This window comes from Gigantopelta aegis, chromosome 8, assembly GCF_016097555.1.
Source record: "Gigantopelta aegis isolate Gae_Host chromosome 8, Gae_host_genome, whole genome shotgun sequence".
Classification (NCBI taxonomy): domain Eukaryota; kingdom Metazoa; phylum Mollusca; class Gastropoda; order Neomphalida; family Peltospiridae; genus Gigantopelta; species Gigantopelta aegis.
The window spans coordinates 52,987,695-53,006,127 of record NC_054706.1 but is presented as its reverse complement, the minus strand read 5'-3'; the positions used below and the strand labels follow the sequence as shown (position 1 = coordinate 53,006,127).

At 41.5% G+C, this 18,433-nt stretch overlaps 1 protein-coding gene across 1 annotated transcript; it reads left to right on the top strand.

The window, feature by feature from the left end:
• The first annotated feature begins 3,513 nt into the window (after positions 1 to 3,513).
• Positions 3,514 to 17,541, top strand: LOC121380115 (UPF0489 protein C5orf22 homolog). The gene is made up of 4 exons (XM_041508887.1): positions 3,514 to 3,753; positions 8,050 to 8,111; positions 11,934 to 12,059; positions 16,374 to 17,541. The coding sequence occupies exons 1-4, from the start codon at positions 3,555 to 3,557 to the stop codon at positions 17,514 to 17,516; spliced, it is 1,530 nt and encodes a 509-aa protein (XP_041364821.1). The 5' UTR covers positions 3,514 to 3,554; the 3' UTR covers positions 17,517 to 17,541.
• Positions 17,542 to 18,433: the final 892 nt, after the last annotated feature.

The following is an 18,433-nucleotide window of genomic DNA, read 5'->3' as shown; positions in this document are numbered from 1 at the left end:
CCCCAGGTTGGAGTGAGTCGACTACAATCTTAATCAGTGGTGTAGTATGAATCTGTCCCGAAGGCGGAATTAACGTCCGCAAATGGTCACATTTTATTTTAATTTCAAGTTATTTTCGTGCTTATATCCAATTAAGGTTCAAACACGTTGTCCTGGACACACACACACACACACACACACACACACACACACACACACACACCTCAGCTATCTGGGCTGTCTGTCCAGGATACCGGGTTAGTTGAGAGAGAAGAGGGTGTAGTGGTCTTACACCTACCCATAGTAGTTATACCCCTGCTCTGGGTGGGTGCCGGTACCAATCTGATTAAAATTAGCTCTACTGGTCTCACCAGTAGATCTAACAGCATTGCGTGGACTCCCACGGCGACGCGATCGTACAGAAGAAGAGGAGGAGATGGAGGAAGAGGAAAAGCGTGCCAGGAACGGCACGGGGGGGGGGGGGGCAAAACTGGCGGCTCAACCGCCAGCGGCGGTCCCTTCTGCGACGCCGCCCCCAGCCCAGCCTGAGTCGAGGAAACCTGCTACGCCGGAACCGTCGACCACCGAGAGGGACAGACTCAACACTCCATCGCCGACCACTACGTGGCCCAGACAGAACTGGCCGGTATCCCCGGTACTGCCAGTCGTCAAGCCACCGGCCCGATCAGCCGCCGTTGGAAAGAGGAAGGCCGTCGCTCAGCCGAGCGACCAACCTCACAAGGCCCGGCCTCCACCTTCACAAGCACCGTCCCCCTCCGACTCGGAAGCCGTCTGGAAAGTTCAGATCGGGAAAATCAGGTCCGGCTTCCTGAAGTTCGTGCAGGGGGACACCTCGGATCCGGCATCATTGATGGGCGGACTAGTGAAACCAGAACTGAAACAACTGCCTGATGGAAGCGCTTACGAGCTACACACCATCAAATCTACAGCCGGCAAGACGGAGTTGGTACTAACTCAGCGCCGAGAAGGAGTCTACCGACAAGAGGTCCTGGTTAGAGAGATGGATAGCCACACCATCCACAGGATCGTCAAGGCCCTTTTCGGCAACGACTACCGGAGTGTCATACCCATCCTCGCCGACCAGAGATGGAAGCACTTCATCCCCGCCTTTGCCGGTTCTCCGCTCATCGGTTCGCCGTAGGCCAACCTCCAGCGGCCTTAACGAGGCCACTCTGTGGACATATATATCGGACTTTAAACATTTAGTCCTTCGTTCAAAATTTTATTTCGAAATTACTTTTTTTTTTTTAATATTATTAAATAGTCCGATCCTCTCTTCTTTCTCTTATTTATTTTTGGACTGTCCTTCTAAAATGCTCCAAATTATATAAATATTCTATTAAGTTTTTACTAATTGCTATTTCCAAAATTCTGCCCATTTTCAACACTACCCCCCCCCCCCCCCCCCCCCCCCCCCGAGTCCGGCCACAGATCTTATCGGAGGTCAGACTCGGGATGGGCGTGTTCGAAACCCTAGTGGTATATGGGCACGTTAAACTAGTTATCATCATCATCAAATCACTGGCATGATTTTGCAAGTAAGGTTTTCATTGGTCGAATGAAAGGTCAACTGGACATGAGCTCCAACGGGCTGCTGTTAGATCCACATGTAATAGTGGAGCTAATTTTAATTAGATTGCGCCGGTACCGGGTTGCGAACCCTGTACCTACCAGTCCGATGGCTTAACCCACAACACCACCGAGGCCGGTAATGGTTACACACTACTCTGTTATCCTCTAAGTGGCTTTGCACCTGGCACCAATGGGCAGAACAAAACCGTGCCAGCTGCTTGCCTGCTACAATAGCTGATTTTGTATGATGACCGCTCACACGCTTGAAACTTTTATAACCAAAATCAAAACCGGGGTAAGTGTATTAATGTCATTTTGTTACATAGACCTAGAAACACATAAGTATATAAAATAATTTGATACAAGTTCTTATTTTTTAAACTTTTATTTTCACGAGTCCAAACGCGAAAACGAGGTACCGTAAAAACATTGTTATTCTGTTAGATATACATGTAAATATATAATTAGATGTAAAAATTGACACTACAGGTTTTTTCTTCAGCTTTTACAAGTCAAAATCCCCAAACGGATTAAGTGTATTGTTTTTTTTGTTTTTTGTTTTTTTTGTTAATCAACTGAATTTGATGATGTGTTTTGATAAAAGTAAGTATTCCTTTCTTAATATTTATATGTTGCTGTGATTTCGCCTAAACTGTTATAATGTTTGTTAGATTGTATGCAAGATTTACTGTGGTGAGGTAAACCTTCGATAGTATTTTAAAAGAAATTAAAGTGGACCTTCTTTAAAATCTTTATATTCGGGATTCCCTTTCACTAATTATTTCAAATTTTGTTTGGCAGTTTGAAAAACAATACATTTATTATTACGTGTAAAAATACATATTCAGTTACTGCAAACATTCCTATCGGAGGCCGGACTTGGGATAGGCGTGTTCGAAACCCTAGTGACATATGGACACGTTAAACCAGTTACTAAGCTGTAGCAAACATTTGGATATCCAGGAAAGCCTCGAATACTTTAGACGAATATTCACTGTGTAAACAAGAACATTTAAGTTCTTTGACATTACTGGCCGAAAACATGCTACAATGAAATTCATGATATTCCTTTTAATTGAATTACATGTATTTTTGTGCTGGGGTGTCGTTAAACGTTAATTCATTAATTCGTGGCAAAAAAGAGTATTTTTAAAAATCATGATAAGCAGACTACATTGGCCGAAAATATTCTACAATGACTGTAAATTGAATATATTCCTTTTAATTGAATTCATGGCAAAAACGAAAAAAAAAAAAAAAAATCATAATAAGCAGACTATATTGGCCGAAAAAAGGCCACAGTGACTGTAAATTCAAGATGTTCCCTTTAATTGAATTCGTTGCAAAAAAAAGAGGTTTTTTTTTAATCATTACAAATTGGCTGTATTGGACGAAAAAAGGCTACAATGACTTTAAAGGGACATTCCTAAGTTTGCTACAATTTTAAAGATGTTATCGACTAACAGAGACTTTTTAACGATTGTAATTACATATCAAATATATTTTCTGCATAAATTATAAGTGGCTGTTTATTAAACGTGTTTCTGATCGTTCTAACATTTGTATTAGGTTAAAGTTCATTTTATTTCCTAAAAAATATTTTTTTCGTGTATACGAAATTATTTGAAGACAAAATCCAGTTTGGGCTTCTTACAAATATTAAGACGACCGGAAACACATTGAATATACAGACAAGTTTAATCGTAGAAATATTGTATTAGTCGGAAACATTTTACAATGCAGCAAACTCAGGAATGTCCCTTTAAATTCAGGATGTCCCCCTTTTTAATTGAATTCGTGACCACAACCACCCCCCTCCCATAACAACAACAACAGAAACCCCACCAAAAAAAAACCCCAACACCATCATTAACAACAATAACAACTACAAAAACAGTTTCATTGAAATGAATCACTTTCTCTATAAATGTTTTAGATTTCCAACTTTCCACCGTTGTCTCGGATTGTGCATCAACAGCACGATGTTCCGCAAAGTGAGGTACGTTGAGATTACCGTCGCCGTGGTCGTCTTCCTGGCAACGTGCTGGCTGTTCACGTGGCGGATGCGCGACATCGGCAGCTGCTACAGTTCGTCATCGTTCACTAGTCTGGAGAGCAGGCATCTCAACCAGGAACGTGGGCCACCGATTCCTGTGTACATCGTGGAGGAACACCATGAGGGTAACTGAAAGCTATGCATGTTTCCGTGACAGTTTTGTTTAACCAGTATGAATGTTTGTTTTGTTTAACGACACCACTAGAGCACACTGATTTGTTAATCACCGGCCATTGGATGTCAAACATTTGATAATTTTGACATACGGTCTTAGAAAGAAAGAAAGAAAGAAATGTTTTATTTAACGACGCACTCAACACATTTTATTTACGGTTATATGGCGTCAGACATATGGTTAAGAACCACACAGATTTTGAGAGGAAACCCGCTGTCGCCACTACATGGGCTACTCTTCCGATTAGCAGCAAGGGATCTTTTATTTGCGCTTCCCACAGGCAGGATAGCACAACCCATGGCCTTTGTTGAACCAGTTATGGATCACTGGTCGGTGCAAGTGGTTTACACCTACCCATTGAGCCTTGCGGAGCACTCACTCAGGGTTTGGAGTCGATATCTAGATTAAAAATCCCATGCCTCGACTGGGATCCGAACCCAGTACCTACCAGCCTGTAGACCGATGGCCTACCACGACGCCACCGAGGCCGTACGGTCTTAGAAAGGAAACCCGCTACATTTTCAGTAAGTAGCATGGGATCTTTTATATGCACCATCCCACAGACAGGTTTATCAGCACTGAAATCAAACATTACTTATATTTTATTCTTTAGATTATCCATTTCCATAGAACCGAAGTGTTTCTGGTCTTGTGTTTGTAGTACCAAAAATTGCATTTTTGATATTTTTAAAAACGCACGTGCGTCTGAGAAGTAGCGCTTTATTGATTCGAGTTCGCGTCTGAGAAGTAGCGGTTTATTGATTCGAGTTCTAGTCTATTTTTAAGGATATTTCCTGTTTTAACGTCACAGCCTCTTCTTTCACTCTATTGTAACTTTATCCAAATGAGTTACAGGTCTGTAAATTAACTAAACTTAGTGTTCATTTTTCACGGGTTAACACTAGGGTCTGCGCTTTTAATATATATAAAACAATTTTGTAATTCACCGATTTGTTTACAGTCGTACGCTAATGGCGAAATCCATACCTGAAACTTGTTATACGCAAGATGAAGGAACGTAGCCCAGTGGTAAAGCGCTTGCCTGATGCGCGGTCGGTCTAGGATCGATCCCTGAAGGTAGGCCCATTGACCTATATCTCGTTTAGTCATTGCTCCACAGCCGGTGTAACAAAGGCTAAGGTATTTACCATCCCGTCTATGGCATGATGCATGTAAAAGATCCCTCGCTGCTAATCGGAAAGGGCAAGTTACCTCATTGCGTAGCGGCAGCGGGTTTCCTCTCTCATTATCTCTGTGGTCTTTAACCATATGTCCGACGCCATATAACAGTAATGAATATAAACTGTGTTGAGTGCGTTGTTATAAAATATTCCTTCCTTCCTTCCATACGCCAAATCTAGAACACAAAATCTATAACTCAAAATTCAAAGGTACACACACTGCTTTGCACAATCTTTGCACCATACCATCCCGAATCCGCCTAAATATTCACTTATTTCTAACTTATAAGAACTATAAAAAATAGAATGTAAATGACACAGCCAACGCACTTTTTCATCAACTCGGGGCGGGACGTAGCCAAGTGGTAAAGCGCTCGCTCGATGCGCGATCGGTCTGGGATTGATCCCCGTCTGTGGGCCCATTGGGCTATTTCTCGTTCCAGCCAGTGCACCACGACTGGTATACCCTGTCTGTGGGATGGTGCATATAAAAGATCCCTTGCTGCTAATCGAAAAGAGTAGCCCATGACGTGGCGACAGCGGGTTTCCTCTCTCAATATCTGTGTGGTCCTTAACCATATGTCTGACGCCATATAACCGTAAATAAAATGTGTTGAGTGCGTCGTTAAATAAAACATTTCTTTCTTTCTTTCTGAAGACCAAATGTCTGACAATCACTATTTTTCCAAATGCCCGTTCGATTTTGTATTGTGCAGAGATACGACCTAGATCGCGGTTAACGGTTTTTGTAGTTCGGATGATTTATTTTACCAATATGCTCAAGTGGTTTCGTTAAAACAAAAACAAACGCACGGGCGTCGGAAGATGCCAAAAATGGTGTGGGAGGGGCGCGCGCGCGCACACACACACACACACACACACACACAAGCCCGCCCCCCCCCCCCCCCCCCCCCCCCGCGCGTCCCTCGCTTCTACGCCAGTGGAAATGTAACGTTTTAACTTGTATCGATTACAGCATCGGTATTTGACTTATTTATGAAACTGTGACTGACCTTAAAGCTTGCTTGACCAACTTCTAGCAGATGTGAGCTAAGTATGAATTGAGTGGATGTAACAGCAGGTAACTGTGTGTTCAAAACACTGATACAGAAACCACGCCTATAATGACCAGGATAGGCAAATTATGGATTCCCGATAAACACGAAGACGGAATGAATTATCTGTATTGGTAACCGACAACAAAACTGCTTAGTTAATTCTTAACAATGAATATGTTAATTATTTGGAAACACATGTTAACAAAGTCGTTAAAATTAATTTTCTTGCGTTAAATCCTTGAACAAGGTCAAGGATTTATGTCGCCCCGATTTTATGATGCTATTGATCTCAGGCTGTAAAGGGGCCCTCACATATCAGCCGGCGTCCGCCGGGGGATTTAGAGCCCGTGGATGAATCGGGCGAATTTCATGTCTGCGATGTGTGCCCTCACATATTAGACGGGGCCCGGGCGGTGCCCTTTGAACATTGGATCGCATTGGAGACAGTGCGGCCGCCAGGGCGTCGGCCGGACGCCGCTAGATAATCTGGCGGGCGCCGGCTGATCAAAGAACAGGTCGGTAGGCGTCCTGGCGGAGTCCGGCCGGGCGACTGGCGATTGATGTCGGGCTTCCCCCCGGCCTCCGCACCTAGAGTATATATAGATGCGTTGTATAAAGTTGTGGGGGCCGTTTAGAAGCCGCCGGGAGGGGTGGGGGGGGGCTGTTGGGACCAGCGGGGCGCCCGGCCGATGTTGTACAAATCGCCCAGGATCCGTGAGGGGGCCGTGAGGCTATCGTAGGGTGGCCGTGAGGGGGCCGTTAAAATCCCACGGCGCCCGGCGGATTTGTTTTCCGCAATAATTTTCGTCAAAATCTTTAGGCGGTCGCCAGATCACCAGAGGCTGGGGGGAAGCCCGACATCAATCGCCAGTCGCCCGGCCGGGCTCCGCCAGGACGCCTACCGACCTGTTCTTTGATCAGCCGGCGCCCGCCAGATTATCTAGCGGCGTCCGGCCGACGCCCTGGCGGCCGCACTGTCTCCAATGCGATCCAATGTTCAAAGGGCACCGCCCGGGCCCCGTCTAATATGTGAGGGCACACGTCGCATGTTTTTTTTGTTTTGTTTTGTTTTTGTTTTAACGAAACCACTTGAACATATTGGTAAAATAATCATCCGAACTACAAAAACCTTTAACCGCGATCTAGGTCGTATCTCTGCACAATACAAAATCGAACGGGCATTTGTAAAAATAGTGATTGTCAGACATTTGGTCTTCAGAAAGAAAGAAAGAAATGTTTTATTTAACGACGCACTCAACATATTTTATTTACGGTTATTTGGCGTGAGACATATGGTTAAGGACCACACAGATATTGAGAGAGGAAACCCGCTGTCGCCACGTCATGGGCTACTCTTTTCGATTAGCAGCAAGGGATATTTTATATGCACCATCCCACAGGCAGGGTATACCAATCGTGGTGCACTGGCTGGAACGAGAAATAGCCCAATGGGCCCACAGACGGGGATCAATCCCAGACCGATCGCGCTTCGAGCGAGCGCTTTACCACTTGGCTACGTCCCGCCCCGAGTTGATGAAAGAGTGCGTTGGCTGTGTCATCTACATTCTATCTTTTATAGTTCTTATATGCTAGAAATAAGTGAATATTTAGGCGGATTCGGGATGGTGTGGTGCAAAGATTGTGCATATTAAATTAAGTTTCTTATTACCGGACTCGGTGGTGTCGTGGTAAAGTCATCAGACATAACGCTGGTAGGTAATGGGTTCGCATCGCAGTACCGACTCCTACCCAGAGCGAGTTTTAACGAGTTTCAATGGGTAGGTGTAAGACCACTACATCCTCTTCTCCTCTCTCACTAACCACAAACAACTAACAACTAACCACTGTCCTAGACAGCACAGATAGCGGAGGTGTGTACCCAGGACATCGTACTTGAACCGTAATTGGATATAAGTACGAACATAAGTTGAAAGAAAGAAAGAAAGTTTCTTATTTGTTCAAATTGCTATGTTCACATTTCAAATTGTCCGTTTATGTTTATTGTAGTGGTAAAGTACTGGTTTGATGCTGTTCGTCAGGGTTATATTCCGAAAAGAGGTAATGTTTTGGTAAGTACTGACAGCACAGTCATTGTAAAACGTTGTTTAGGCTAATTTAATTCACGAACTAATCACTAACGATTAACTTCCGTACCATGTGTTCATGAGGCCGAGCGCTCACAAGACATTTTGGGAGGCTTATTATGTTAAATGAACGTGATATGATGTCATTTTGGGAGGCTTGTCATATTAAATGAACGTGATATGATGTCATTTTGAGAGGCTTGTCATAGTAAATGAACGTGATATGATGTAATTTTGGGAGGCTTGTCATGTTAAATGAATGTGATAGGATATAATTTTGGGAGGCTTGTCATATTAAAAGAATGTGATAGGATATTATTTTGGGAGGCTTGTCATGTTAAAAGAATGTGATAGGATATTATTTTGGGAGGCTTGTCATATTAATTGAACGTGATATGATGTCATTTTGGGAGGCTTGTCATAGTAAATGAACGTGATAGGATATAATTTTTGGAGGCTTGTCATATTAAAAGAATGTGATAGGATATTATTTTGGGAGGCTTGTCATATTGAATGAATGTGATACGATGTCCTTTTGGGAGGCTTGTCATGTTAAAAGAATGTGATAGGATATTATTTTTGGAGGCATGTCATATTGAATGAATGTGATACGATGTCATTTTGGGAGGCTTGTCATGTTAAAAGAATGTGATAGGATATTATTTTGAGAGGCTTGTCATGTTAAATAAATGTGATTGGATGGCATTTTGGGAGGCTTATCATGTTAAAAGAATGTGACATGATATACATTTGAGAGGCTTGTCATGTTAAATGAATGTGATAGGATATTATTTTGGGAGGTTTGTCATATTACATAAATGTGATACGATGTAATTTTGGGAGGCTTGTCGTGTTAAAAGAATGTGATAGGATATTATTTTGGGAGGCTTGTCATGTTAAACGAATGTGATAGGATATTATTTTGGGAAGCTTGTCATATTGAATGAATGTGATACGATGTCATTTTGGGAGGCGTTTCATGTTAAAAGAATGTGATAGGATATTATTTTGGGAGGCTTGTCATGTTAAAATAATGTGATAGGATATAATTTTGGGAGGCTTGTCATGTTAAATAAATGTGACTGGGTGACATTTTGGGAGACTTGATGTTAAACCAATGTGACTGGATGTCATTAGAGGAGGGGGTGGCTTATTGTTACATGTTTGTGATAGATACCATAGAACAAGATAAAAACCAGTAAAACAGTTCGTGAGCGCTTCCTTCCTTACTCGACACATGTTACTTAAATGTCTGTAAGTTTGTTTTGTTTAATGACACCGCTAGAGCACATTGATTTATTAATGATCGCCTATTGGATGTCAGACATATAGCCTCTATTAGAAACATACTTATCTACCCTTGATTTGCATAGCACTAAGTGGCCCGAATCAGCCCCTACATTTTTTCATTAGTAACAAGGGATCTTTTATATGCACCATCCCACAGACAGGATAGCACATACCACAGCCTTTGATATACCAGTCGTGATACAGTGGTCGGAACGAGAAAGGTCCAAATGGGCCCACCGACAGGTATTGATTCCTGACCGAACGCGCATGAAGCGAATTTAAATTAACATCTAAAATTAACATCTTTATACAAAGAAGACTTCAGTGGTAATTTTCACAAACTTTACATTACTTTTATAGCATTTGACGTGACTGTATTCAATCAAGGTTCAGGAACACTGTTCTGGAGACTGGCACTCCAGGATATAATTTTCATAAAGGCATGACATAATATAAATGTAATCTCTTTTTTTTAAAGAATTACAAATGAATAGTCATTAAAGATAAAATAAAAACATACTCTCATAATTTGTTGCACAATTAGTGAACTGAGTACCAAACATAATTAACAGTCTTAAGATTTATGAAATTGTGCTCATTATAAGTTTTGATTTATTGAGGTTATCCCGAGTACTCTAACCGTAAGGGCAAGACGGACATTTGGACAGTTACAAGTTAAAGTTTGTTTTGTTTAACAACACCACTAGAGCAAATTGGTTTATTAATCATCGGCTATTGGATGTCAAACATTTGGTAATTTTGACATATAGTCTTAGAGAGGAAACCCGCTACATTTTTTTTCCATTAGTAGCAAGACATCTTTTATGTGCACCATCTCACAGACAGGATACCAAGATTCACGTACGCTATCCTGGGTACACATATGGGACGGTGGCGGGACGAAGCCCAGTGGTAAAGTGCTCGTTCGATGCGCAGTCGGTCTGGAATCGATTCCCGTCTGTGGGCCCATTGGGCTATTTCTCGTTCCAGCCAATGCACCACGACTGATATATCAAAGGCTGTGGTATGTACTACCCTGTCTGTGGGATGATGCATATAAAAGATCCCTTGCTGCTAATCGAAAAGAGTAGCCCATGACGTTGCGACAGCGGGTTTCCTTCCTCAATATCTGTGTGACGCCATATAACCGTTGTCACGGGGATCCTATAATACCCGTAACTGAATGAAACACGATTGTCCAAATATCCCTCCTAACTGTATATCTATTAGATCTCTCTGTAACGGGCGGTTATACCCTAATGTGGCTCGTCTAGGTATAATCAGAGATAAGATCTTATATAAAGTATATATTATTATAGCACGTTTAGTTCACTAGAAAACACAACAAAACACAATACACTTTGGAATCTGTATTAACCTACGCTGACAAATGTACTGCCGCAGTAGTTAATTAACAACAACAAATAATAACAACCCTGATCACTTAGTTAATCTCTAGGTGTCTAGTTTACACAATATGCTAATCACTTCACTGTGACACAACACCCACACGTGTGATAATTGAGAAACGCTTCCAGGAGAACTTAATTAATAAAGGAATTACACTCTATTCCTAACTGGTTAATTTTTAATTAACCCTTACTACTCGTTCAATAACCTTGTAATACAGAATTAATACTGGTATCTATCACAATAAAGACAATAACCTACAGTTTACCTAGGTCCTCTAGGATGACTGGTTAAGCTTTTTATAATTATTTAGGACAGTGAGCCTACAGATTACTGCGTCAGATGACCGGCAGCACCGTCTAAATAATATTGGTATAATACAGTATTAAAATATTTAAAGTCACATCAATCACATCAAGGTTATACACAGAGCAGAAATGATATTTACCAAGACCAAACGGACGAACGTTCCCTGGAGCCTTCCAATATGTTTCTCCGATATATCTAAAATCCTAGCTATTTATTCAAAACTCTCAGAGACAGCGAATATCGCCTGGGGGTACAACGCGATACCTCACCTATCATCTGATATTTCCACCTCTCCCAGAGTCGGTATATTTTCTTAGATCGTCAGACTGGCTGTCGCCAGTTCGCCAGAAATCACGGTTGTAAAAACCGCACTTGCGGAGGTATTACGTAACTACTGGCCACCTGGGCTCCGCACCTGGGCTGGGTGTGTATTAGACGACCGTCGCGCAAAGGTATCACGTAACAAGTTGCCCATCTGGGCTAAGTGCATTTGGAACTGCACACGGTCCTTTAAAACAATTAATATCGCCACAGGCGAAAAGAAATTAAGAGCATGTACCGTCACAACCGTAAATAAAAAAATGTGTTTAGTACGTCGTTAAATAAACCACTTCCTTCCTTTATCTTACCGTCAGGGTACTAGAGCTATATTCTGATATACTCTCGGCTCCATACATACACACATACATTGACATACCTATATATATATATATATATATATATATATATATATATATATACACACACACACACACACACACATATATATTTATGTGTTTAATCGTCAACAACTTTCAGATTCATATAGATGGACATTCTGATGGCGGAACTCCTGAACAATGGCACACTGGACCTCTGTTTCGATTTCCTGTTACCCACCACGACATTACCACGATGATGCAGCAAAACGACGTCTTCATTGTAGTAAGAATAAAGAATATAAACGTCTTAAGAAAAATCGTTATTCGAATTTAAATAGCAGCCAGTATATACATATATATATATATATATATATATATATATATATATATATATATATATATATATATAGTCAAATTTCGATCACTCCACCTTCGATCTCTCGAAAACTTCCATCTATCGATCTGAAGCGACGGTCCCGGCCGAGATGCTATACAAGCTAGTAATAACGACCTTCGAAAACTCGATAACCTCAATCTCTCGACCTAATTCTTTGGTCCCGCCATACATATTTAATAGAGTATGCACCTCTAAAACTCGACGCGTGTGGGTTGATCAAACTATCGTTGCCGATAGTATTTTAAAGACGAATGTTTTGTCAATCATGTCAATCAAGCGAAGCTCAGCGCCCGTCTCGGGTGGTCTGGGCTGTCGAGGAGTAAGGTGATAATTACAGAATAATAGATCGCCAACTAAGCGGAACGAAATGATCCTTTGTTTGGTAGTCGGTGTAGGTCAGTGGTGGATAGCCTCGCTACGAAATACATAATTACAGACACGGTCTGGTGAACTTCAAAGAGCATTTGTAATAATTGTTAGCGCTGTTTGTTTTCACTCTCGAACTTTAGCTTTTCTATTTATGTATCAGTTAATGTTTATCAATTACCAGTCATTTAGTTATGTTAAAAATTGATACATCACAGATCGAGCAATCTGGGGAAGGTCCCGATAACATGGGGTTTGCCAAATCGGTTTTAAAAGGTTCTACTTGTCATCCAAGCAGTTTTGCATAGGGCCCAGAAATAGTGGTGGATGGCCAGATTGGAGAAAGAAAGTAGAGGTGTGAAGCGTAAATAATTTTGTGTAAAACAAATGTACTTATAGTGTTAATCGGCATTCAGTGTTTTATTTGTTAGTTACGTTCCGCCATGTTTTGACACCTGTAAAATATGTCAACGTTACTTTCTGTTATTTATATATGTATGTAAATGCCTTCTTTTGGGTGGGGGTTTTTCTGTCAATAAATACATGTAGCCTATATCCCCAAACATATATTTCAAATTCATATGGGTTATCTTTTTTGTTTTATTTACTTACTTTTACAATATACGCAAAATGAATGTATCACAGGCGTCGAAGATGCCAACAGCTGGAATATATATATTCTCGCTCTAGCCAGTGCACCACGACTGGTATATCAAAGACCGTGGTATGTGCTATCCTGTCTGTGGGATGGTGCATATAAAAGATCCCTTGCTACTAATGGAAAACATTTTGCGAGTTTCATCTCTATGACTATCAAAATTACCATATGTTTGACATTCAATAGCCAATGATTAATAAATCAATGTGCTTTAGTGGTGTCGTTAAACAAAACAAACTGTTTTCTTACACCAAATTATTTATATCTCACTGTAGTGGCGGATCCAGAAAATCCATTGGGGGGGGGGGGGGGGCAATGACATGAGGCGGAACGCCAAGGGAACTTTCGGGGTGGTTTGGAAATGGATCGTGAAACAAAAAATTAATATGTAATAAAATTACACTTGTCGCCACTTCATGGGTTACTCTTTTCGATTAGCAGCAAGGGATCTTTTATATGTACTACTCCACAGACAGAATAGCACATACCACGGCCTTTGATATACCAGTCGTGGTGCACTGGCTGGAACGAGAAATAGCCGAATGGGCCCACCGATGGGGATCGATCCCAAACCGACCGCGCATCAAGCGAGCGCTTTACCACTGGACTACGTCCCGCCCCTTCATTAGCTTATGGATGTCAAACATTTGGTCTTTTTTATGTTCAGTCTTAGAAATGAAACCCGCTACATTTTTTTTAGTAATTCAAGGGATCTTTTATCCGTTTATTTTTACCATCCCACAAGTAACATAGCACACGCAAATATACAGCCTTTGTTACACCAGTTGTGGACCACTGTTTGGAGCGAGAAATAGCCCAATGAGCCCGCCGACGGGGGTCGATCCTAGACCGACCGCGCATCAGGCGAATGCATTGGCACTGGGCTATGTCCCCCATCTTTTTTCTCTTTTTTTTTTTCTCTTTCACAATTTAGACCAATAGTCCAGTCTGTAAGATAAAATGAGCTGTTTTTTCCAGTTCGCCTCTCTTTCCATAGAGTTTGGTGTGTATGGCAGTTTCGATTGGCCACTCAGCTTGTCTCAGGTCTTGATGAATTGGACACGCCTGTAAGATGTGTTCTGCTGTTTGGTCTTCCAGGCCACAACTGCAGGTTGGTGTTGCTGCAAGTCCCCCATCTAAGCCTACTTGGATAGATGCACAGAAATCAATTAGTTTGAACGATAAAAACATTACGTTCATAATCGTATCTATGTACAATGAAGTGAAAAGGAATTCTTTATGAGACATGACTGCTAAATAATTCATCAAAATGTATACTATACGAGCATATCACGGATATCTTTCAGCTACAGCCATATTTACAGAAACATATTTTAGCCAAATATAGATATATTCTAACCAAATATCGAACACACTCTCACTCTTTAAATGTTGAAACCGAAAGATATTCTGGCCTGGATAGAAATGATCGCATATGTTCATTATGTAATATTCCCAGTCTGCAGATCGTCGCGGTAAGACATATTTGTGCACACTGCACGTGCTTTCGCGGCTCGACTTGGGGATCCTTCACTTTTGTTGTTTTTGTCAGCGAAGTGAAGTTTTCTACTGGGATGTATGCGGCCATTGGAACTGACTGAACGCTGGAACGCTTCTCGTTTCGACAGTCTGCACCACCAGGTTGGATTCTTTTTTAGCGAGGTTCCTTGCCTCCACGTCATTTCTCCGTCTGACTATGTTGACTTGTTTTTTTTCGTGACTCGTATGACGGTCATTCTGCAGAACGCCACGGTTGTTCGCGTTTAGTCTCTACACGTCCGAGCCTGTCCTAGCAGCATTGGAAGATTGATCACCCCATTCTAAGAAGAAATAGGAAGCGGGGTCGGCCCCTACTACTCTTTTGTAGACTTTACTTTGTGTTATTGTGATACCATCTTGTATCCTCCGGAGTCGGGCCCGTCCGCACCACTATACCAACCCATGACGACTGGACTATACCCTAGTCTGATTCTCTCTCTCGTTCAGACGGATCCGGCTTCTCAAGATCTGTATTTTAGCACAGTACTACACCTTCAACGTCTATTGACTGTCAAATTAGGTTTTTTTTGACGGGATGCAACCCATCTCGTCCCTACAAGCTGTGCACCCTAACGGCCTTAACGAGGCCACTCACGTGGACATATAGGACTTGTAACATCTTTAAAAAAAAAATTCTATTAACTCTTTTACTAATTGCTATTTTCAAAATTCTGCCCATTTTCAACTCTTTGTTCTTATGTGCCGTAAGGCATACGGAAAATAAATGAATTGAATTGAATTACTCCCATCATGAATCGTTGTCAAGTGTTTCGTCTCTGGGATGGCGATGACGTCACTTTCAATGATGATATTTCCCCCTTACTTTGTCTTTTTGGAGGATCCCAAGGCTGGTTTGACCAATGTATAGTCCCACACACGACAGAGCCCAATGGACAATATTGTGTTCCTAACTGGAGTTTTCTTAAAATATACAAACTATTGTACATGCTTTTGTGTCGTTTAACATTCATTTATTCATTGAGAAAAAACTATTTACCTGTACTAGTGTTGAATATACTGACTAGGAGGTCCTTATACTATTTTAGCAAGCACGGCAGAGTTGGGGTGGTGGTGTTGGGGAATAAAAAATCAAAAATAAGATTGGTAGTAAATCTTAAGGCAGATATGAATTTTACTTGTAGAATGCAGGAAATTTCAGGACATGCCGAATGCCCTAGAAACTTTGCTTTGCGCCCTCAAACTCAGTCAGCCCCCCCCCCCCCTTCCCCCGCCTCACGATATCTACTTGCTTCCGCCGTGCCTGTTTAGTATTATAGCTTTTTTTTTCTTTAATAAAGTGTATTGACCCCAAAAAACAAATATAGTAGTGCCAGGGTTGGGGCCCTGGTATCGCTACTTTACAATCATTTAGCATGTTAAACATTGTACATATATATATATATATATATATATATATATATATATATATATATGTATGTATATGTATATATGTATATATATATATATATATATATATATATATATATATATATATATATCACATTAATCACAGTAATAATGGACATAGATACATGTAAAACATAGTTCATAGTTTTATGGGGTTAACAGAGAAGCTAGAAATAATAGAAATAAAGAGAGTATTATAACTTTTGTTCTTGGTGTATTTTCTTCCACAGGCTGCTGCTCTGGCCGGTTTGATAGACCGATACATCTGGGTGTGGCCCGCGTGGAACACACACAGCAACGAGGGACAGAGTGACAAAGAGTACGCCGCGTTTCGTGTGCGCTACGGCTCCCTGTACCACAAGGATAACGCGACGGGCGAACCCGTGCTGCAGCTGTGTGCGTGTGCCACGTCCAGCGAGTACAAACTGGACAACTACTGCTTCATGAACAACGCCTCGGACGACAGCGAAGAAATACCAATCAGAGAATCAGAATGCCACATGAAGTACACGGGTCTGGTCGAGATGGTCAGCGAGACAAAGGCAATATCTCTGATTTCGTCTGGAACCTGGATAACGGCCAAGGACAGCGTCCTGTTGGATGTGGATGAGGACTTCTATGGAGTCGAGGCAGCAATCACTCCTCTGGTCGATGCCGGGGTCAACAAAGAAACCATAGATACAGTAGCCCACTGGGTCAAACGATTGGTGTGCGCTTCGGACGTACGACAAGAGAGGCAGACGGACTCGTTTTTTAACTACTTAGTACAGACCATTATCGATTTTAGAATTGTCTGTTCCATCAATGAAAAGGCTGATGATAGTGTGTGCAACAGTCCTGAGAACCTGGTCTCTGCCGTGAGCACCCTGCAACCAAAGTTCTTAGACAACATTCGAGAGAGAAACTTGGTGCAGCACCTGTGTGACAACGAAAGCGAGGATGCTCTGAAGGAACTCATTACAGAACTCTGTAAACTGAACACAGATCAGCTGAAAGCTTTCGCAGAAGTAGGAATCTGCCTATACGAAAGTCCGAAAACCACGGACTTTGACAGCGAACGTAGTATGCGAGTGTGTTACGGATACAATACTCCAAACGAAACCGTGGTCATGTTTCACATCCCGTCCTTCTTGGAAATAAAACAGAGGACAGAGAAACTGAGGGACATCCTGACACAGAAACAGTTTGTTCCCGGTGCAGTGACTATATGTAGATCAACTAGAGATGGCTACACGCCAAGGAAATTATTTAGCAAAATTGAGTCAGACATTAAGCGTGTACTTAGAGACGCTTTCCCCAGGATACGAGAGGATTCGTTTTACTATGACGAGGACCTGTTAGGAGGACCTGTTGGATGGCATGGCAGGCACTGAAGTCTTGTTAAAACAAAATATAGACAATCAGAACCAATAATTATAAATAAATTTGTCTAAAAAAAAAATGTCATTCTATTTAAAGGTTTTTGACAAATAAATCAAAATAATAATAATATAGTAAATAAGGTCCTGTAACTAATGTGTCTGCGTGCGTACGTGCGTGCGTGCGTGTGTGCAGTTTGCTTCAAAACTACAAATGTATGTTCAGATTTATCATATGTTGTTTTTTATTTTGTTAGTAATATGATTTTGACACTATTAGCTAGTCATAATTAATTTTGTGTCTTGGTAATAGACCTCTTCGCAGAGTCCTTAGTGTCAACTGCATAACTATATGAAAACGAGTCTGGGCGGTGTAAACAATGTTTGCCATTGATTAACATGGCTTTGTAATAATCCATGTAAATATGCGTAGTGATTGGTTTCTAATCCTTTAAAGCCGGGCGGGACGTAGCCCAGTGGTAATGCGTTTGCTTGATGCGTTGTCGGTATGGGATCGATCCCCGTCAGTGGGCCTATTGGGCTATTTTCACTCCAGCCAGTGCACCACGACTGATATATCAAAGGCCGTGGTATATGTTATTCTGTCTGTGGGGTGGTGCATATAAAAGATCCTTTGCTGCTAATTAAAAAGAGTAGCCCATGAAGTGGCAACAGCGGGTTTTCCTCTCTCAATATCTGTGTGGTCCATAGGCATATGTCCAACGCCATATAACCGTAAATAAAATGTGTTGAGTGCGTCGTTAAATAAAACATTTACTTTCCTTTCCTTTATAGCCGGTTCGCAGTAATGCTGTCATGAATAAATATAGAATATCAGGTTACTACGTTTTGATATCGTGGTTATTTGGCGAGGTTTAGATAACGGTTATCAAACCGACACAAATACCCACGAAAGCATCTTGGGAATGGCA

Bases quoted from the DNA above. Each gene is read 5' to 3' on its own strand.
- LOC121380115 (XM_041508887.1), top strand. From the start codon at position 3,555: ATGTTCCGCAAAGTGAGGTACGTTGAGATTACCGTCGCCGTGGTCGTC. The intron at 3,754-8,049 runs GTAACTGAAAGC...TGTTTATTGTAG, and splicing joins CGTGGAGGAACACCATGAGG to TGGTAAAGTACTGGTTTGAT. The intron at 12,060-16,373 runs GTAAGAATAAAG...TTTCTTCCACAG, and splicing joins AAAACGACGTCTTCATTGTA to GCTGCTGCTCTGGCCGGTTT.